Genomic DNA, 22,942 nt, shown 5'->3' on the forward strand with positions numbered 1-22,942 from the left:
GTGGCGGGGGAGGGCGGTTACAGATCTTATGCAGCGGTCCTTAGCCTGGATGACAGAGCCACGCAGCAGGGGATCTGTAACCGTCCTCCCCTGCCACAAAGTCACATAGCCCCCACACACAGAGTTCTGAAAAGGAGGGGTGGCAGGCTCCGTTGAAACAACCAGTCCACCACTGCGGACCGCTCTAGGAGCAGGAGCCTGTCATTCCTCGAGTTTAGAAGTGTCCTTTCCATCACTACGCCCGCTTCCCACCACAGTCTGCGTCCCAGTTTCAACCCTTTACCACGAAACCCTTAATAAAGAAAACGGTGTTAATGAACAAAGTTCCGTTTATTTTATTTTTAAAGGTGTGTTGGAAGGGGGGCAATGGGGTGAAGGGGGTATGTAACTGGAGAGGATAGTCAACATTAACTGGGTAAAGAAACGGGGGCAGGTTCAGCTTCTCTTTAAACAGACTTAATAGTCACAGGTTACCCTGAAAAAAACAAGGAGTCTGGTGGCACCTTAAAGACTAACAGATTTATTTGGGCATAATGCATCCGAAGAAGTGAGGTTTTTACTCATGAAAGCTTATGCCCAAATAAATCTGTTAGTCTTTAAGGTGCCACCAGACTCCTTGTTGTTTTTGTAGATACAGACTAACACGGCTACCCCCTGATACTTGACAGGTTACCCTGCTCACTGTGGAACCTAGCTCCCGGATGCACAGCGCGTCCCGCTGGGCTCTTCTAATCGCAGGGCCGTCTGGCTGGGCGTGATCAGCAGCCAGGCGATGTGCCTCAACCTCCCACCCCGTCATAAACGTCTCCCCCTTGCTCTCACAGAGATTGTGGAGCATACAGCAAGCTGCAATAACAATGGGGATATTGGTTTCATTGAGATCAGAGTGAGTCAGTAAGCTTCTCCATCTCCCCTTGAGATGTCCAAAAGCACACTCCACCACCATTCTGCACTTGCTCAGTCGGTAGTTGAAGAGTTCTTTTTCACTGTCCAGGGCGCTTGTATAGGGCTTCATGAGCCAGGGTATTAGCGGGTAGGCTGGGTCCCCGAGGATCACTATAGGCATCTCCACATCCCCAACAGTTATTTTGTGATCCGGGAAGTAAATACCTTCCTGCAGCCGTCTAAACAGACCAGAGTTCCTGAAAACACGAGTGTCATGAACCTTGCCCGGCCATCCGACGTTGATGTTGGTAAAACGTCCCCTATGGTCCACCAGTGCTTGCAGCACCCTTGAAAAGTAGCCCTTTCTGTTAATGTACTGGCTGGCCTGGTGCTCCGGTCCCAGAAAAGGGATGTGAGTTCCATCTATAGCCCCACCGCAGTTTGGGAATCCCATCGCGGCGAAGCCATCTATGATGACCTGCACGTTTCCCAGGGTCACTACCTTTGAGAGCAGTAGCTCAACAATTGCGTTGGCTACTTGCATCATAGCAACCCCCACGGTAGATTTGCCCATGCCAAAGTGGTTCGCGACTGACCGGTAGCTGTCTGGCGTTGCAAGCTTCCAGAGGGCTATGGCCACTCGCTTCTGGACAGTCAGGGCTGCTCGCATCCGGCTGTCCTTGTGCTTCAGGGCAGGGGACAGCAACTCACAAAGTTCCAGGAAAGTTCCCTTATGCATGCGAAAGTTTCACAGCCACTGTGATTCATCCCAGACCTGCAGCACTATGCGGTCCCACCAGTCCATGCTTGTTTCCTGGGCCCAGAATTGCCGTTCCACAGCATCAACATGACCCATTGCCACCATGATGTCCACGGTGCGGGGTCCCGTGCTTTGCGAGAGGTCTGTGCCACTCTCAGACTTAATGTCCTGACCGCGCTGCCGTAGCCTCCTCGCCCAATTTCTCAGCATCTGCCTCTGAAAAAGGTGGATGATAAGCTGCGAGGTGTTGACAACGGCCATAACTGCAGCGATTGTCGCAGCAGGCACCATGCTCGCAGTGCTGTGGCGTCCGCGCTGTCACTCACCAGAAAAGTACACGAACTGATTGCCCGACAGCACTTTCAGGGAGGGAGGGCGGGAGTGATGGCTGAATAATGACAGTTACCCAAAACCACCCTCGACACATTTTTTTCCCCAGCAGGTATTGGGGGCTCGACCCAGAATTCCAATGGGCAGCGGGGACTGCGGGAACTGTAGGATAGCTGCCCACAGTGCACCGCTTCCAATGTCGACGCTTTCCCCGTTAGTGTGGACTCACAAAGTCGAATGACTGTTCTTAGTGTGGATACACACGTTCGACTTTGTAATATCGGTTCCACTAATTCGATTTAAGTAAAATCGAACTACTCTCGTAGTGTAGACGTACCCTTACAGTGTAAGCTCTTTGGGTCTGGGGCAGTCTTTTCGTTATGTCTGTACAGTGCCTAGAGCAATAGGATCCCATCCCTTGTGGAGGCCTCAGTGTGTTTCCACAATACAAATAAATGATACCATCCTTATAACAAACAAACACACATCAAAAGGATTTAGAAGACAAAACTAATTCCCCAGGTGGGTTGCACAGATTCCTCATAAGAAAGCTTTCCTTTCATTGTACCAGGTAGACCTGCCATATGAAAGTAGGGCAAGTAAACCAGCACTCTTAAAAAGTAGAACATTGGGCTAGCCTGTCTTAGAAGAGGCAAAAAATGGTGGCTTTGCTGAAAAGTAGGCCAATCCTACTAAACATAGGGTCTCTGCTTACTGTATCAGAGGGATAGGAGCCAGGTCAAATGGGAAATAAAATAAGGGCATAACTGGATAATTCTGGACATTTTCATTTACAAACATTAGTTTTGCTTGACAATGAGGAAAAAAAGTGCCAAGGAATATATACTCTTGACTCTAAACCACACAGATCAGCAAAGCTGCTGGCAACTTTCAGAATTCCTAAGTGACACTATGGGTGAATTGGTTAGCAGCAGCTATATAAATATTTGATCGTAGCATTACTCTTTCAGAAGAAATCTAAAAATACAGAAAAATAAGCAGCATGTACACATTTCTCCATTTAGAGCTTGTTTGCCATGTATCTCCAAAAACCAGAGAAAGAGAGCAGCAAGTTGGCTCCTGTCACAGCAACACTGGCAGCAGGCAACAGGGAACCAGGAGCACTTTTCCCCAATCCCTTCTGGCACTAGAGCTAACTTGCAACATTCTGATTGGTCTGTGTCCCCTACTGCCCTCTGCTATGAGGCCTAATCAGGTATTTGATTGTCTAGCTCCCCAGTGCAGTAGAGTTTAGGCCAACTAGCTATTTAGACTGATCCTGACCTGGTTCCATTGGAATCAATCACTGGCATCTTCCAGCATATTCTGCACACAGGATGCACCCTCATGTGGGTCACCTCCAGGCAGAGTGCATCCCAGGGGGTGGGGGGGATGCCGGGACCCCTGCAGGCAGGGCACATCCTGGCATGGGGATTCCCGGTCCCTCCACATGGGGTGCACACCCTCGGGTGGGGATGCTGGGTCACCCCAGGGTGCAGGAGGGGAAGCCTGGTCCCTCCAGGCAGGGTTGCAGCCCTGGGAGCCTGCTGGTCTCTGGGGACTGCACCCTAGATGCCTAGGTTGTGTCCATGGGGGATGAGGTTCACTGGAGAGTCATGACCTCTGCCCTGAGCCGTACAGGGTGCTTTCGGGTCACGACCTTTGCCCTCCTACATCCCCTCACGGCTCCTCTCCTCTGGGCCCAAACTGTGGCTCTGCGCATGTGCAGCCTTCGGCACGGGGGAGGGAGTGGGGGTTGGTGCGCAGGCGCGGTTTCTATAGCGCCGGGTGTACACAGCCGCCGGCTGAGGGGAGCGGGCGGCAGCGCCATGGCGGGGGAGCCGGGACCCCCGAGTGACGCGCTGTGCGAGCTGGAGCTGCAGGCGGTCATCGGCTTCAACGGTACCGCGCCGCGGCCGCTGCGGGGTGACCCTGGTGCCAGGGCGTCTCCGTGGGGGGCTGGGTTGGGGGGCTTGAAGGGATGTAGTGGGGAGGGCTGCATTGGGGGCTGGGTTGTGGGCCCTGATGGAGGTTTGGGGGGGATCTAGTGGGGTCTGGGGAGGGCTGTATTGGGGTGTAGGTTTGGGGCCCTGATGCGGGGCTGGGGAAGATCTAGTGGGGAGGGCTGTATTGGGGGCTGGGTTGCGGGCCCTGATGGAGGTTTGGGGCGGAATCTAGTGGGGAGGGCTGGGTTTGGTGGTGGGCAGGGTTGGGGGACCTGACCTCATCTCATGATCTATTTCAATCTCTGATAAAAGGCCCCTCCCCCATCCTTGGGAAGTGGTGACCTGCCTCTGTGGGTTCAGTGTGTTTGAGGGCTAACTTGGGGTCCCATGCACACCCTGTTGCTCCCCTCCTGCCAGGCCCTCTCTCTGGACCCTGCCACTCATTTTAACTTACTAAAAACATCTCTGCCTGGCAGAATTGCCTGCAGAGCAATGAAGTCACCCTCTTCCCATCCGGCCTCACCTAGCCCACCCACCTCAGCCTCTCATTCTGTCACCCATATTGGCCTGTTTTTTCTTTGTCATCACTCTTTGTCTTGGGTCTCGATTTTGTAATCTCAAGGCAGGGATGCATCTCTTGCACCTGTCAGTACAGTGGCACACCTGCCTGCTATGCTACATCAACAATAACATCTGGACTAGGGTGTGATCCCAGTGAAGTTTATGTTGGTTTCCAGAGGGATGGTCTTAGTTTTGAAATCCTGAGATCCAAAGGTTCAAATCCAAAGGTTCAAATCTAGTTCTTGGCCTTGTCTGTGTTCTGTATGGGCCTGAGGTGGATGCAACAGAATTCATGCACTTTACTGTGCATCTCCCGGTGAGAATTTTAAAACTAAGCTTCCATGTGTGTGCTCTGCTTGGATGTTAAAATCCCAAAGCATTTATCATAAGAGTAGGGGGTTTGCCCTAGCTTCTTGTCCAAAACCTCCTCTCCCAACATTGTTGCACGGTGTGCCAGTTATCTTCTAGGCTGCCCAGCTCCGTGCTCCAGAGGTGGATGCACTTTGATACTGGTGAAGGGATATTACGTTTCCAGAACTCCTTTCATGGACATTTACAAACTATAGCTATTCAGGGATCCCTCTGCCGGCCCCAAAATGTACGTATCTACCTCAGACGCATGAAGAACATGGATAAGGCCAAGAACTGGATTTGAACTTTTGGTTCCATGGATTTAAAGGAAGAGCAAAGGAGAGTGTGTGTGTGATGGAGCGAGAAACATGGGGAAATATTAAAAGGGAGTGAGAGTAGAAAAAGGGAGGTGATAATTGAATGTGGGAGAGGGAATACATGAAGAAGAGAGGGAACAAAGGGGTCGATGGAATCGATCAATTAATTGTACTTATCTGGCTCCCCTCATCAAAGCATCTGAGCACCTCACAATCTTAATGTATTTATCCTACTAACACCCCTGTGAGGTAGAGCAGTGCTATTATCCCCATTTTGCAGATGGGAAACTGAGGCACAGACAGCCTAAGTGAGTTGCCCAAGGTCACAAGGAAACCTGACAGAGCAGGGAATTGGACCCAGGTCTCCCAAGTCTCATAGACTCATAGACTCTAAGGTCAGAAGGGACCATTATGATCATCTAGTCTGACCTCCCGCATGATGTGGGCCACAAAAGCTGACCCACCCACTCCTGGAAGAATTCTCTCCCTTGACTCAGCTGTTGAAGTCCCCAAATCATGATTTAAAGACTTCAAATTGCTGAGAATCCTCCAGCAAGCGATCCCTGCCCCATGCTGCGGAGGAAGGCGAAAAACCTCCAGGGCCTCTGCCAATCTACCCTGGAGGAAAATTCCTTCCCGACCCCAAATATGGCGATTAGCTGAACCCCGAGCATGCAGGCAAGATTCTCTAGCCAGACCCTCTGGAAAAAGTTCTCTGTAGTAATTTTTAATATCCCATCATTGACCATTGTTACTAATTACCAGCGATGGCACATTATTGACCTATTGACTAAAATCACTTTATCCCATCAAAACATCCCCTCCATAAACTTATCAAGCTTAATTTTAAAGCCAGGGGTGTCTTTCACCCCCACTTGTTCCCTCGGAAGGCTGTTCCAAAACTTCACCCCTCTGATGGTTAGAAACCTTCGTCTAATTTCAAGCCTAAACTTCCCGACGGCCAGTTTATATCCATTTGTTCTCGTGTCCACATTAGTACTGAGCGGAAATAATTCCTCTCCCTCCCTGGAATTTATCCCTCTGATATATTTATAGAGAGCAATCATATCCCTCCTCAGCCTTCTTTTGGTTAAGGTAAACAAACAGAGCTCCTCAAGTCTCCTTTCATACGACAGATTTTCCATTCCTCGGATCATCCTAGTGGCCCTTCTCTGTACCCGTTCCAGTTTGATTTCATCCTTTTTAAACATGGGAGACCAGAACTGCACACAGTACTCCAAATGAGGTCTCACCAGTGCCTTGTATAACGGAACCAGCACCTCCTTATCCTTACTAGAAATACCTTGCCTAATGCATCTCAAGACTGCATTAGCTTTTTTCACAGCCACGTCACATTGCCGACTCATAGTCATCCTGCGATCAACCAGGACTCCGAGGTCCTTCTCCTCTTCCATTACTTCCAACTAGGGTGACCAGACAGCACATGTGAAAAATCGGGATGGGGGTGGGGGGTAATAGGAACCTATATAAGAAAAAGACCCAAAAATCGGGACTGTCCCTATAAAATCGGGACATCTGGTCACCCTACTTCCAACTGATGCGCCCCCAGCTTATAACTAAAATTCTTGTTAGTCATCCCTAAATGCATAACCTTACACTTCTCACTATTAATTTTCATCCTATTACTATTACTCCAGTTTACAAGGTCATCCAAATCTCCCTGCAGGATATCCCTATCCTCTGAATTGGCAATACCTCCCAACTTTGTGTCGTCCACAAACTTTATCAGCCCACTCCTACATTTGGTTCCGAGGTCAGTAATGAATAGATTAAATAAAATTGGATCCAAAACCGAACCTTGAGGAACTCCACTGGTAACCTCCCTCCAACCTGACAGTTCATCTTTCAGTACGACCCGCTGCAGTCTCCCCTTTAACCAGTTCTTTATCCACCTCTGGATTTTCATATCAATTCCCATCTTTTCCAATTTAACCAATAATTCCTCATGCGGTACTGTATCAAACACTTTACTGAAATCGAGGTATATTAGATCCACCGCATTTCCTTTATCTAAATAATCTGTTACTTTCTCAAAGAAGGAGATCAGGTTGGTTTGGCACGATCTACATTTCGTAAATCCGTGTTGTAATTTGTCCCAATTGGCATTGACCTCAAGGTCCTTAACTACTTTCTCCTTCAAAATTTTTTCCAAGACCTTGCATATTACAGATGTTAAACTAACAGGCCTGTAGTTACCTGGGTCATATTTTTTTCCCTTCTTGAAAATAGGAACCACATTAGCTATTTTCCAGTCAAATGGTACCACCCCCGAGTTTACAGTTTCATTAAAAATTATCGCTAACAGGCTTGCAATTTCTCGTGCCAGTTCCTTTAATATTCTCGGATGAAGATCATCCGGTCCACCCGATTTAGTCCCGTTAAGCTGTTCGAGTTTGGCTTCTACCTCAGATACGGTAATGTCAATCCCCACTCCTTTATTCCCATCCGTCTCCCTTCCACTATTCCTCAGCCTTTCATTAGCCTCATTAAATACCGATGCAAAATATTCATTTAGATATTGTGCCATGCCTAAATTATCCTTAATCTCCACTCCACCTTCAGTCTTAAGCGGTCCCACTTCTTCTTTCTTTGTTTTCTTCCTATTTATATGGCTATAAAAGCTCTTACTATTGGTTTTAATTCCCCTTGCAAGGTCCAACTCTACACAGCTTTTGGCTTTTCTCACTCCATCTCTACATGCTCTGACCTCAATAAGGTAGGTTTCTTTGCTGATCCCTCCCATCTTCCACTCCCTGTACGCTTTCTGTTTTTTCTTAATGACCCCTCTGAGACGCTTGCTCATCCAGCTCAGTCTAAATCTCCTGCCTACGAACAGTTTTCCCTTTCTCGGGATACAGGCCTCCAACAGCTCCTGCAACTTCAACTTGAAATAATCCCAGGCGCCTTCTGCCTTTAGATCCCTAAATATGTTAGTCCAATCCACTTCCCTAACTAGTCCCCTTAATTTATTAAAGTTAGCCCTTTTGAAATCGTAAACCTTAGTCTCCGATTTAATTCTGTTAATCTTTCCATTTAGTTTAAACTGAATTAGCTCATGATCACTCGAGCCAAGGTTGTCCCCTATAACCATTTCCTCAACAAGGTCCTCACTACTCACCAAAACCAAATCTAAAATGGCATCCCCCCCTTGTCGGTTCAGCGACTACTTGATGAAGGAATTCATCAGCTATCACGTCTAGGAAAATCTGAGCCCTATTATTGTTACTAACATTTATTCCCCAATCTATATCCGGGAAGTTAAAGTCTCCCATGATTACAGTTCCTATTAGTATTTACTTCCCTAAAAATGTTAAAGAGTTCTCTGTTCATATCCAGGCTAGATCCTGGCGGTCTATAGCACACCCCAAGCACTATCCCAGGGGAGGCTCTAGTAGTTTTTTTACCTAATGTGAGTATTGCCCAGACAGACTCCGTCTTATCCATTCCATCACTTATTATTTCTTTACAGTTTACCTCATTATTGACATACAATGCTACTCCCCCACCTTTACCTTTGATCCGGTCTTTCCTAAACAGCACGTACCCTTCCATACCTGTACTCCAGTCATGACTACCGTTCCACCACATTTCAGTTATTCCTATGGTATCCGGTTTCATTTCTCGGACCAGGAGCTCCAATTCCTCCATTTTGTTACCTAGGCTTCTCGCATTGGTGTATAAAAACATTTTAATTTATGCCGTTTGGCCTCTCTCACATTCGTTATCCCATTTGGTATGGACACCGTACTGCTAGTATGACCTATTAGTCTAGTATCCATCCCACCCCTCCTCCTTATGTCTAATCTCTTCTCCCCGGCTATATCTGTTCTTATCTCATTGTCCTCCCTCTCAATGTTATAATCTGGTGTGGAGATTAACTGGACATCTCCCAACCGTCTCCCCCAAATTCCTAGTTTAAAGCTCTTTTGATGAGATGAGCTAGCCTCCCTCCCAGAAGTCTATTTCCTTCCCTACTCAGGTGAAGTCCGTCCCTTGAGAACAGTTTTCTGTCCTCGAAAGCCTCCCAGTGGCCATACATCCCAAAGCCCTCTTTATAGCACCACTCCCTTAGCCAACTATTTATCATCACAATCCTGTCACCCCTTTGCTGCCCTTCTCTAGGAACAGGCAGAATCCCACTGAAGATGATCTGAGCCTCGATTTCCTTAAGCGTCTTCCCCAGCCTGGCATAATCTCCCTTGATTCTCTCTAGCGAGAACCTAGCCGTGTCATTCGTACCTATGTGAAGGATGATCAAGGGGTTCTTACCTGCTCCTTTTAGGATCCTTTTCAGCCGCAGATCCACATCTCGTATCTTAGCGCCCGGTAGACAGCACACCCTTCTGTTCTCTGGGTCTGCCCTGGTCACAGGCCTATCTAACCTCCTAAGTAAGGAGTCCCCAATCACGTAAACCTGCCTTTGCCTGGTGACAATGCGCTCTACTAATCTATTCCCTGTTCCCTCTAGTTGCAACCCCTGTCCATTCCTATTTTCCCTTATACTCCCCCTTATGCCATCCTGTATCCTCCCATGGCCCAGATTTGGTGCTGTCTCCATCAATTCCTCCCCTCTTTCTATGGGACTAGCCACTCTTCTCTTTTTCCTCCCCTTCCCCCCTTCAGTTACCACCTGCTGCACCCCTTCCTCGTTTTCCAAACACCCAAACCTGTTCCTGAGCTCTATTTCTCCTTCACTGGCCCTCCTTTTCCTTGGCCTGCTTCTCACAGTCACATGCTTCCACTGCCCTTGTTCTCCCCCCGGCATTCCCCCCTCACAGGTCTTTGTCCCTGCTTCCACCTGTACCCCCGAGCATTCCCCTTCAGCCCCTTCTTGCCTTTGCTCCATCAGCTGCTCGAACTCCCTTCTAAACTCTATCAGGGTATCTACCTGCATCTCCAAACCTCGGATCTTTTCTTCCAGCAGCTCTATTAGGCGGCATTTCATGCACACATACCTCTGTTCAGGCACTGCCGCTCAGACCATGTACATACCGCAGCTGCTGCATGCAATCATCTGCATTGTGTCCCCCACTGCTTGGCTCATGGCCACTGTTGTCTGAGCCCGCCTACTCAGCTGTGCCCTCTGCACCTGGGGACACACAGCACACAGGGCACCGTGCCCTCCCCTTCCACCTCCTCCAATGGAACTCCTACTCAAACTCCCCTGTTAACAGCCCTGTTCGCTGCTCGCAGCTGTGCCGCTGCCTGGCTGGGTGGCCGTTTTTATAGTCCCGCTCCTCAGCCAAGCTCCGCCCCCTAATCAGGGCTCAGCTGCCCGCCCAGCACGCTGCCCCTACAGGCCTCTACACATACAAACACTACAAAGACAGACGCAAATACAGGTACCTTCTCCTCCAATGGAACTCCCACTCAAACTCCCCTGTTAGCAGCCCTGTTCGCTGCCTTCTGTGCCGCTGCTCGCTAACCACTGGGATGAGGATGAGACCGTGCTCATAGATTATAAACCTGAGCTCTGGCAGCCATGCCACACATAAGAAAAAAATGTAGCAGGACCGTTGATCATGCTTCCCTAATTTAGAGGTTAAAGAATAACTCTCTTCTGAAAATTATGCTTTGGCCAAACGCAAGTTGTGTTTAGTCAGACATACATTGTTGGGCTCGATACAGGTGTAATTGGGTGTAATTTAAGAGCCTGTGATATGATGATCTAATGGTCCCTTCTGGCCTTAAAATCTGTGAATCTCTGAATTCTCTCTCTTATTCCCTTTCTGTTGTAGGGCATATACCTTTTGGTCTGATCTGCCACCCTGATCGGGAGCACTTTGTCTATCCTCTGGGATGTACCGTAATTATTCAAGGCTTGAACAATAACACACAAGCTTTCCTGCACGGGCACACTAACAATGTCTCCTGTATTGCTGTGTCTCGGAGTGGATGTTACGTAGCTTCTGGACAGGTCACCTTCATGGGCTTCAAGGTGAGTAATATTTTTTTAAGTGATTATTTTAACCTTTGGGGGATTGAATAATGACTTTGGGGTGAGTATCAAACTGAAATCTTCCTCCTCAGAGGACTGATCTTGTAGTCCGTAGTCTTGCATGTAATTCTGTTGACTTAGTAGCATAAAGCCTGTGAGTAAAGGCTATAGCAGCAGGCCCTGTATTTTTAACTACATCAGTATAGGATAACTGATTCAGAGCTGAGCTTTTGGCAGTGGGAGTTGTTTTTTTTAAACAATAATTGAAGCTTTTGTTTTGAGGGGAAAAATGCTAGAAGAGGAAAAGCATTTCAGGGGACTGGGAGGCATGTACTCTTAGATCTCCCTCTGAACTGCTATGTGACCTTAAGCAAGTCCAAAATGAATCATAGAATATCAGGGTTGGAAGGGACCTCAGGAGGTCATCTAGTCCAACCCCCTGCTCAAAGCAGGACTTAATCCCAACTAAATCATCCCAGCCAGGGCTTTGTCAAGCCTGACCTTAAAAACCTCTAAGGAAGGAGATTCCACCACCTCCCTAGGTAACCCATTCCAGTGCTTCACCACCCTCCTAGTGAAAAAGTTTTTCCTAATAGCCAACCTAAACCTCCCCCACTGCAACCTGAGACCATTACTCTTTGTTCTGTCATCTGGTACCACTGAGAACAGTCTAGATCCATCCTTTTTGGAATCCCCTTTCAGGTAGTTGAAAGCAGCTATCAAATCCCCCCTCATTCTTCTCTTCTGCAGACTAAACAATCCCAGTTCCCTCAGCCTCTCCTCATAACTCATGTGCTCCAGCCCCCTAATCATTTTTATTGTCCTCCGCTGGACTCTTTCCAATTTTTCCACATCCTTCTTGTAATGTGGGGCCCAAAACTGGACACAGTACTCCAGGTGAGGCCTCACCAATGTTGAATAGAGGGGAACGATCACATCCCGTGATCTGCTGGCAGTGCCCCTTCTTATACAGCCCAAAATGCCATTAGCCTTCTTGGCAACAAGGGCACACTGTTGACTTATATCCAGCTTCTCATCCACTGTAACCCCTAGGTCCTTTTCTGCAGAACTGCTGCCTAGCCACTCGGTCCCTAGTCTGTAACAGTGAATGGGATTCTTCCATCCTAAGTGCAGGACTCTGCACTTGTCCTTGTTGAACCTCATCAGGTTTCTTTTGGTCCAATCCTCTAATTTGTCTAGGTCCCTCTGTATCCGATCCCTACCCTCCAGCGTATCTACCAATCCTCCCAGTTTAGTGTCATCTGCAAACTTGGCAGTCCACACCATCCTCCAGATCATTAATGAAGATATTGAACAAAACCGGCCCCAGGACCGACCCTTGGGGCACTCCGCTTGAAACTGGCTGCCAACTAGACATGGAGCCATTGATCACGGCTAAATGCCTAAGTCCCATTTTCAAAAGTTACTTAGGTGCCCACATCCCATTAGGCTGCTAAATGTATCGATCACTTTTGAAAATGGGACTTGGGCTCCAGAGTCACTTAGATGCTTTTGAGAATCCCACTGGGTGCATAACTGCATGTTTAGACACCCAAGATCTTTGAAAATCTGGCCCTTCTTTGCCTTCTGCATGGGAATGAATTAATTAATTACTCTTTGTAGGGCACTCTAAGATCCTTATACGAAAGGGGCAGTAGTACCTTGCACTATTTTAAAATGTCCAGTTTTGGACCTCTCAATCTTGTACATTGTCCCTTGTTGTCCTCTTGGCCCTGATGTTACACTGACTCTAAAATGAAACACAGTCTCAAACTGGGAAATCCTTCTTTACTTTTGGGATGTCTCTTAGACCAGATCTACACAGTTACTTTCACCAGTATCATGATGTCAATCAAGGATATGAAAAGGTGAGTGCCGCCCAATATAGCTGGGCTGACAGAAGCACCTAGTATAGGTGGAGCTATCCCAGCAAAGCTGCCCTTTTGCCAGTATAGTTTATTTTGCTCCTGGGGGGTGGCTTTACTATAGTGGTACAAAGGGCAGCTTTGCTGGTATAATATGCCACTGTTCCTATACTGGTAAAGCACTCCTAGTGTAGACATGGCCTTAGTGTGGCTAATCTGAAGAGTATTCATACAAATGGAGTCCTGGGCTGGAAAGAAGCCTAACTTAGAAGCACCTTTTGCACCTAAGAACCTGAGGAAATTCTAACTAATGTTCTTTGGACCCCAGGCAGATATAATTTTGTGGGACTACAAGAAGAGAGAGCTGCTTGCTCGGCTGTCACTTCACAAGGGGAAAGTTGAAAAACTGGCGTTCTCTCCAAATGAACTTTACTTGGTGTCACTGGGAGGCCAGGACGATGGCAGGTAACAAGATTAAATTTTGAATCTCTCTCCTCCCCTATCAAAGAAGTCACATAAGCAGAGGGCCAGGTTAAAAGGAAACTTCCTGTGTCTGAGGACCAAATAAATGAAGGCAAAAATGCTGTTGGCAGCTTCCTCTCCTGCTATTGTGAGTTTGATTCCCAGCACAGCCCACAGTGCAGAGGGGAGTCGAAGCTGGTATACTATGCACCTTCTCTCATATACAGTGTAATTCACACTCATTTAGATGCAGGCCCCTGACACATCAGCTCTGAATCTTACTGCCTGAGTTTTAGGAAATCTGTTTGACTTAACGTATGGACATGAAGAAGATATACATCACATCAACGTAGGTTCACCTTTGAATTTGGCCAAAAGAGACTGTCAGGAGCACACTCACCTTCTCGTCCCTCAAGACAGAATTATTTGCCAGTCACATTCCCATGCAATGAGAGGGGCTGGCAGCTGTGGGTTTCTCTGCACATGGCTTCTATCCTTGTCAGTCATTGGATGGAGCCTTTACACCCAGTCATAAATGCAGGGAAAAACATTCATGCCTTTAATGATGAGGTTCTCTGCAGAGCTATGCAATGGATTGAAAGCATAGGTCTTCTCATGGGAGTTGTATGTCTAAAACTGTGTATCTCTCTGCAGATATCCCCATCATTGAGTTCTGCCCTGGGCCGTGTTACAGCCCATCTAGTTTTTATTTGAAATATGCTGTATGGTAAACTGAGCACACAAATAACAGAGGGAGACTTGAATACATGCAGGGCAATATATAATATTTTTAAACTGTGAGTCAATTGAGAAGAGATGAAAGTGAAGTAATACTATTGTAGCACAGATGAGAAAAAGACGTAGGGCCCAATCCTACAAACACTTATTATTGTGTGTAGTGCTTACTACCCGGAGCAGCCCCGTTGACCTCAATCAGGATTACTGCCCTGGTGCTTACTGAGTGTTTGCGTGGTTGGGCCCTATTTCAGGCAAGTTCTGTGTTGCTCTGACACTGTACCTGATTCCTGACTTGCATCGTCTCTGCTGCTCCACTCCTGGCCAGTCGAAAGCCAAAGATGTGAAATGGTATGGTGTCTTTATGGTGGGCATCACAGTTTCAGGGTAACTGCACCTGTATTTCCCCCTCCGTGGTCTCTTGAGGACACCCTCTTAAAGATTTCCAGCTTTCAGCCATCACCTCTCCTAGGCAGAGACCTATGTGTCACTCCCTTCTGACCAGGGTTTTTAAGGCTGCACATCTCCATGATTTATACTGTCATATCGCCAACAAGCCAGGCTGCCTAAAAGACCAGCGTCTGCATTTTGCCTGCTCTCCGAGGGCTCTGACTAGTGTATGGCCAGCTGTTACAAGTTACAACACAGCTCCTTCTTAGCAGTTACCTTTATTCTTAAGGTGAAAGCATTACAGAGAAAACATATGAAAACAATAAAAGAAACTACACACATGCTAAAAAGCTTATCAGCGGTCACCTCAACTCCAACCTAGAGGCTTTGGCAGGTTTTAGTCCTTCAAAACCCACGACTGGGTTTTCCCTATGATTACAAGTTCATTTGTCTTAGAACCAGAATGCTGATCTTGAGTCAGTTTAAGCTTGGGCTGTTTATCCAAAAGTCCTTTCTTTGTATGTTGGTATCTGGAAAATCTAGTTTGAACCAGAATATGCGAGCATCCCCAGGAGGTGGTACCTGTCTGGAGGTGTTATAACCTGAGTGATTTGCCTTAATCTTCCCCTGCTGTTTTCTGTTTTCACTTCCTGGAGGAGCTGTGGTAATCCTCCCTCTGTGGCGTTCATACAGTGCCTGGCCAACGGTGATACTTAACCCATTCATACACTTAATACAATATGGTCTCCAAAAGATATTGCAGGAAGTTGTCCTATCTGTCACAATGGGGACAGGATGAGATCCATCAGATCAGTTTCTACTGATGACCTAAGACATGATTAAAATCTTGGCCAACAGGAGTTAAAAGGCTAGTGTACAAACCCACTAAGCTGCTTTATGAACAAGGGACATGAATTGCAATTCTATATATCTATGTACAAAAAGTGTGGGTGAACGTTTTCTCTGCAAAGTGGTCCCAAGCCTGGATTCATCTAGCAACATGTTTGGGAAGATAGCTTCACTCTATTGATTGGTGACATTTTCTTATGATTTAAACAAGTTGAAACTATTTTTTTAAACCCTTCTTTCCCTGCAGCGTGGTTGTATGGAGCATAGCTAAGAGAGACGCCATCTGCGGCAGCCCTGCTTCAGCCCGTAGTGCTGGAAATGCTACCGTCCTGGCGTTCTCCAACTGCAGAGATGAGGCGTTCATTAGTGCTGGAAAGTAAGGAGGTCTTGTCTAGCCGATAGTAGAGAACTGTTGAGGTGGGGGTGGGGGAACTCACAAAGCTATTTCCTTCTACAAAGACTGTTTACCTAGATGGAAGGAAAGTTAAGCAATGTGGAGTGTTAACGTTTTTTCCTATCACTGTCAAGGGGCCTATGAATATCCATCAGCTTGTCCCTTACAGGCATTTCTGCTTGTTCCACACAAAGAGTGTTTTCAAAGCAGTGCACAGGGAACTGCGTGCACCAGTTCTGTTACTGATGGCAGGGGTTTGTATTCAGCACTCCCCATGCAGCAGTTAAAATATTTGCTTCCTAATGTTTACCCGAGAAGAGCAGTTGATAAATGGCTCTAAACAATGGCATGTTAACGGAGGAGCAGTGACAGCTCAGAGATTGCTGGATTTTTTTCTTTACTGCATATCACAGCCAGTGAGGGTATCACCCCGTACGGTATAAGAGAGCTCTTTGATGCAAAACAATTAAATATATTATTACTTGTATATGGCTTGCTTTTTAAAGATGCTGGGGATCTGCAGCTGCCATTGAAATCCATGGGAATTTTGGGTGCTTCTGAAAATGATGGCAATGGCACTCCAAGTGTGCTAGACAGAACATGGGAAAGAGAAGGTCCCTGCTTGAAGCTCTCTCAGCTTAGATTTAGACATAGCACTGCAAGTCAATGAAGGCAGATTGAGGAGATGACAGACCAGTCTGTCCACACATCTTGTTGGTTCTGATGGGTTTTTCAATTAGAAATTAGAATTGGGTTTTTAAAATGTAGTGAGCACTAAATGCTCAGGGACCAAAGCGTGCGAGATGAGGGGGAGATAGTACAGGAGTGGAGTGACATGAAGGGACTAGAGGATAGTGGTCGGATGGGGGGTAGGGAAGAGGTGAGAAAAAGCTGCAATTCCTTTTCAGTGGCACTGTGCTGTTTTATCATTGTAAGCAGGGCCGGCTCCATAGTTTTTGCTGCCCCAAGCAAAAATGCAAAAAAAAAAAAAGCCGCAATCGGGAACTCTAATGCCGCCACTTCATTCTACGGCGGCAATTCGGCGGCCGATCCTTCCCTCTGACACGGACTATGGGACCCACCCCCGAATTGCCACCGAAGAGCCGGATGCTGGAAAGGCGTAACGAGTGGGGTTCCGCAGGGGTCTGTTTTGGGACTGGCTCTGTTCAATATCTTCATCAACGACTTAGATATTGGCATAGAAAGTACGCTTATTAAGTTTGCGGATGATACCAAACTGGGAGGGATTGCAACTACTTTGGAGGACAGGGTCATAATTCAAAATGATCTGGACAAATTGGAGAAATGGTCTGAGTTAAACAGGATGAAGTTTAACAAAGACAAATGCAAAGTGCTCCACTTAGGAAGGAAAAATCAATTTCACACATACAGAATGGGAAAAGACTGTCTAGGAAGGAGTACGGCAGAAAGGGATCTAGGGGTTATAGTGGACCACAAGCTAAATATGAGTCAACAGTGTGATGCTGTTGCAAAAAAAGCAAACATGATTCTGGGATGCATTAACAGGTGTGTTGTGAGCAAGACACGAGAAGTCATTCTTCCGCTCTACTCTGCTCTGGTTAGGCCTCAGCTGGAGTATTGTGTCCAGTTCTGGGCGCCGCATTTTAAAAAAGATGTGGAGAAATTGGAAAGGGTCCAAAGAAGAGCAACAAGAATGATTAAAGGTCTTGAGAACATGACCTATGAAGGAAGGCTGAAAGAATTGGGTTTGTTTAGTTTGGAAAAGAGAAGACTGAGAGGGGACATGATAGCAGTTTTCAGGTATCTAAAAGGGTGTCATAAGGAGGAGGGAGAGAACTTGTTCACCTTAGCCTCTAAGGATAGAACCAGAAACAATGGGTTTAAACTGCAGCAAGGGAGGTCTAGGTTGGACATTAGGAAAAAGTTCCTAACTGTCAGGGTGGTTAAACACTGGAACAAATTGCCTAGGGAGGTTGTGGAATCTCCGTCTCTGGAGATATTTAAGAGTAGGTTAGATAAATGTCTATCAGGGATGGTCTAGACAGTATTTGGTCCTGCCATGCGGGCAGGGGACTGGACTCGATGACCTCTCGAGGTCCCTTCCAGTCCTATAATCTATGAATCTATGAATCTATGTGCCGTCCCCTTCCAGGGGCCGCCCTAAGCACCTGCTAGAGCAATTCCTAGAGCAATATCTTTTAGAAAAACATCCAGTCTTGATTTTAAAATTGCCAGTGATGGAGAATCCACCACAACGCTTGGTAAATTGTTCCAATAGTTAATTACCTTCCCTATTAAAAATGCTAGAGCAATTCCTAGAGCAATATCTTTTAGAAAAACATCCAGTCTTGATTTTAAAATTGCCAGTGATGGAGAATCCACCACAACGCTTGGTAAATTGTTCCAATAGTTAATTACCTTCCCTATTAAAAATGTACACTTTATTTCCTGTCTGAATTTGTCTAGCTTCAATTTCCAGCCATTGAATTGTGCTCTACTAGCTTGAAAGCCCATTGTCAAATATTTCTTCCCCATGTAGATTCTTCTAGACTATAATCCTATTGCCCCTTAACCTTCTCTTTGTTAAGCTAAATCAATTGAGTTCCTGGAGTCTATCACTATAAAGCATGTTTTCTAATCCTTTAATCATTCTCATGGCTCTTCTCTGAACCCTCTCCAATTTATCAACAACATTTTTGATTTGTGGACACTAGAACAGGAGACAGTATTCCAGCAGCGGTTGCACTAGTGCCAAACACAGAGATAAAACAACTTCTCTGCTTCTACTTGAGAGTCCCCTGTTTATGCATCCCAGGATCACAATAGCCCTTTTGGCCACGCGAGCTCCTGTTCATCTGATTATCCACCACCCTGCCCAAATCTTTTTCAGAGTCCCTGCTTCCCTGTAGGTATGGCTTCCATTCTTTGTTCCTAGGTGTATATGTAACTCACAAACCTTCTGGGTATGGTGTTCGGTCCCATCTAGTGCAGGGGTTCTCAAACTGGGGGTCGGGACCCCTTAGGGGTCACGAGGTTATTACATGGGGGGTCACGAGCTGCCAGCCTCCACCCCAAACCCCCGTTCGCCTCCAGCATTTATAGTGGTGTTAAATATATAAAAAAGTGTTTTTAATTTATAAGGGGGGGTTGCACTCAGAGGCTTCCTATGTGAAAGGGGTCACCAGAACAAAAGTTAGAACTACTAATCTAGTGGCACTGAGGCCACTTAGCGAGTTAAAATGAGTCTGCTCTATGGCCTTAGCTAACAGGCTGTTGGCTTTTAGCTCGTGCTGTAGAGGTTCATGCACTAAGCTCCAGAGATCCCAGGTTCAAGCCCACCGGCTGACGACTGGAGTCTGTCAGCGTAACATATACATTTACATGGAACCGTATTAAAACACACATTGGTTGTTTGTGCCCAGCTTACCAAGCAATCTAGATTGCTCAGTGTAAGTGACCTATCCTCTTATTTATTTACCACTGCCCCAATTTTTGTGTCATCTGCAAACTTTATCAGTGGTGATTTTAAGTTTTCTTCCAGGTCATTCATAAAAATAGCATAGGGCCAGGAACCAATTCCTGTGGGACCCCACTGGAAACAGACTTGCTCAATGATGATTCCTCATAGAAGGAATGATGCAGGAGTCCTGTGCAAAAAACAGTATGTTTGCATGTAATTAAAGACCGTATCATAATGCATCAGCACAAAAGGACTGAATTAAGGTTCATGGGCATCTTTCATTCTGGCATTTCCTAACTTTTGAGTGTTTGAGTTTTCAACTTGAATGTTCTTTTAATGTAGTTTTTTATGGGTAATAAATAATATGGTGGCTCCTGTGTTGCTAGTGAAGTTACAGTACTAGAAAATAGTCTTGGATGCCCTGGACAGTCCCTTTCCTGTTCTTCTCAGAAATAACCTGAGCCATTGGGGCCCCACAGTGCATGTCTCTCTGAGTAATGGCAGGTGTCTAGGTCGTTACATGTTCCCGAAGAGCATAGTTTATACTTCTACCAGATAAGTCATCATGCGTGTAAGTGGTGCAGTAGAAGTTACCAAGAACCTACCTTATAAAAAGGACAGGTTCCTTTTTTGCCTCTCTAAAATTGTACTTTTTTCCTTTCTATATTAAGAAGATGAGGGATCCCAGACAGAACATACTAAATGTCCTTTTTGAACACTGCTGTATTAGAAGGTCTCAGAGACTCCTGCATATATAAATTTGATTATGATGTATGTTCTTTTGCTACAGTGGGACTATTCGAGTATGGGAACTAGATCTACCAAATCGGAAAATCCGGCCAACAGAATGCCAAACAGGGTCACTGAAAAGAGTAATCACAAGTATTATGGTAAGTATTCTTCTGTGGAAACTATATAGTTAAGCAGACTTATGGGTGATCGAGACTATTTGTAATAATGTAGCAGGCTGTGTCCTGTAGCATTTTTCTCTTGGGAATCCCTTTTCTGCTTATGAATGTTAACAAAATTTAGTTAGGAAAATGTTTTAACTTTCAACAGAGCTCTGGAACATTTTGTGTGTATTTGAACATAAACTTTACCCTGGGCAATATGCTGAAGTAAAGCCACTCATACACCACAATCATGGGCATGGAATAAATGTCTAGATAGATAGATGACCTGATCTTGATCTCTGTATTTAAACCTTCCCTCAGATGGCAGAAGATGATAGTTACTTCTATGTTGGCACTTCCAGTGGTGATATCCTGAAACTGAATATGAAAAGCAAACTAATGAGTGACTATGGACCTGTGAAGGAGAAGTTCAGCCTGGTGAGTGGAATCCCTCTGGGGTTGTTTCTAAGTAACTTTTGCTAACCCCAACTTCTCATGTAGCTTTTCTCCTGCCTCCCATTCTCCTCCTCTCTTTGTTAGTAACTGACATGGGGGCATTTCCCCCTCCTTCTAAGAGAACCTCCCTGAAGTCAATTCAGAAACTAATCCCAGTTCTGTGCCATTAGTTCCTTTTGAATGGTGTAGTTGACCCTGAGCCCAAAGACTGAGTTCACTGGCTCAGCTTTGTTCAGCTTCATCTGGCCCAGCATCTGCTCTCTCCCGGTGTATTCTAGAAGCTGGGTTTTATCCATAGCTCAGGGTCTTCAGCATACTTCCCCTGAGATGATGTTAGCAGCAGCACTCTGCCTGTCCTGCTAACTGGCAAAATTGGGGGAAAGAGAGAAAAATAACTCTCCCACAAGCACGGTGTCTGCATCCCCACACTTCTCCCCTGGCCTAATAGGGAAAAGGAGAGACTATATCCCTTGTCCTCATCAGATAGAACAAGCACATTCTTTTATCCACTCAGTTTCTAGCAACCTCCCGGAAGTGGAGGTAGAAGACCCCTTTCTCTGCCCTCAGAAATCAGCTCTGGATTACTGTGTGGTGGGAGGAGACTCCAGGAATAATGGGGAGGAACTATTCTAGAGAAGAGTGCTGTAGAAAATGTCTATCAGTAAATGGTGAAATGGGAACAGAGGCTGGCTTAAATCTTCTCCACTCACTTCCGTTGCCAGGATGGGGCAGGACCCTGTTGGGAGCGGGTATGATGTAATAGGGCTAGTAGTGCTGCCTACTATTGAGGTTGCCCAACATTTTCCAGCATAAGACCTTGTTTTCAGTGACTTATAATTTGCCAGGCTTTAACCATTTGGGCTGAAATTTTCCATGCTGCATTTCATCTGCCTCACATTGAATTTTTTTTTTTTTTTGGAAAATTTCAGCCAAAATGGTTCAGCTGTTTCTGGGAACAAAGCTGTGGGAAACTATGTTGTTTTGCCCAGGTTAAAAAATTCTAGTGATCTTTTTCTCAAATGCTCTAGTGCCCCCATGCTATGGAGCAGGTACTTGAAATTTGGTAGGTGTGTGACCTTTGTATCAGGGATTTGCCTTTTGCTATTCCCATGAAAATCTGCCCAAATTTGTCCAATTTATAAGCCTTTGAAAAATTACACTTCACACATGCTCAGTAGAGACTTGCTAGATCTTAACAGCTAAAATCTTGGAAGATTCCATCCTCACTGAGCATGTTTGAGCTTTTCACAGCTCCCAGTGCTGACTGCAGTGCACATGCACCATTCCTACAGAGCAACTGAGCATGCTCCAGCCCAGGACAACGGGCTCCCAGGGACTTTCCATGTAATGGCTGCTGCCTGTTTCTGCAGGCTGGGGTGGGGCTGGACATTGGACCTGAGAGCAGGAGCTGGCTCTTCTGTGCTGTCAGTGTACTTGGGGCAGTATAAACGGTGTGCCACCATGCACAGTGCTGCCTAGTGGTCAGGCAGGGGTTTCTGGCCCCCCGCCCCCTGCACTGGGGAAGTAGGGGCCGGGCCTTTGACTAATCACGGTCTGCTCCCATAGGCCTCTCATCTTAGATGAAGGCCCCTGGTGTTGTGCTATTTGCTGGGTGGGGGTAGGGGAGCCCAGATCCATCCACTCCACAGAGCTCCAGTCCAGGGCCCAGCAGCGGGTGACTATAATCAACCTCTTGGGGTATCAGTCCACAGCACTCCCTGGACCACTTCCTACCCTAGCCCCCACTGATTGTCCCAGGGTGAAGCCCTTCTCTTGAGTCTCTAACCTGCACACCCAGTCACTGTGTTCTTTTGTAGGTTCTCCTCTGGCCTGTGTAGCGCGGCCGCAGGCAAGGTGCCTCTGGGGCGATACTTCGACTCTCAGAGCTCAGGGCGACCATCTGCTCCCCTCCACTGCCTGCCTCCTTCTGAGCTGCTCTTCTCCCTTTTTAAAGCCCTGCCTGAAGCTTGTGCAGGCCCTGTAGGTGCTGCTGCCTGGGCCACATCTGGCCCACAGGACCGTCCTGCCCTGCCCTTGAGCTCCCGGCCAGGGAGGCTAGCCCCTGGCCCCTCCCCTGCTTTCCCCCTTCCCCTGCAGCCTCCGCTTGCTGTGCTGCCAGCACTCTGGACAGTGGGACTGCGAGCTCCTGCCAGGCAGCACAGCAGCATGGCTGGCTGCAGCCAGGCGGCGCAGCTGTCAGTCCTGCTGCTCTGAGCGGCATGGTAAGGGGGTGGGGAGTGGGGGCGTTGGATAAGGGGCAGAGGTCCCGTGGGGGCAGTCAGGGGACAGGGAGCAGGGGGAGATTGAATGGGGCGGAGGTTTTGGGGGACGGTCAGGGGATGGGGAA

At 46.9% G+C, this 22,942-nt stretch overlaps 1 protein-coding gene across 1 annotated transcript in view; it reads left to right on the forward strand.

The window, feature by feature from the left end:
- The first annotated feature begins 3,768 nt into the window (after positions 1-3,768).
- Positions 3,769-22,942, forward strand: part of CFAP52 (cilia and flagella associated protein 52) — a 36,277-nt gene continuing 17,103 nt past the window's right edge. Inside the window, exons 1-6 of the mRNA XM_034790468.1 lie at positions 3,769-3,877; positions 10,910-11,109; positions 13,303-13,439; positions 15,658-15,786; positions 20,037-20,136; positions 20,461-20,577. Coding sequence (XP_034646359.1) covers positions 3,805-3,877; positions 10,910-11,109; positions 13,303-13,439; positions 15,658-15,786; positions 20,037-20,136; positions 20,461-20,577 — 756 coding nt within the window. The 5' untranslated portion in view covers positions 3,769-3,804. The remainder of the gene's footprint in view (positions 3,878-10,909; positions 11,110-13,302; positions 13,440-15,657; positions 15,787-20,036; positions 20,137-20,460; positions 20,578-22,942) is intronic.

This window comes from Trachemys scripta, chromosome 14 (assembly GCF_013100865.1).
Source record: "Trachemys scripta elegans isolate TJP31775 chromosome 14, CAS_Tse_1.0, whole genome shotgun sequence".
NCBI classification, from domain to species: Eukaryota; Metazoa; Chordata; order Testudines; family Emydidae; genus Trachemys; species Trachemys scripta.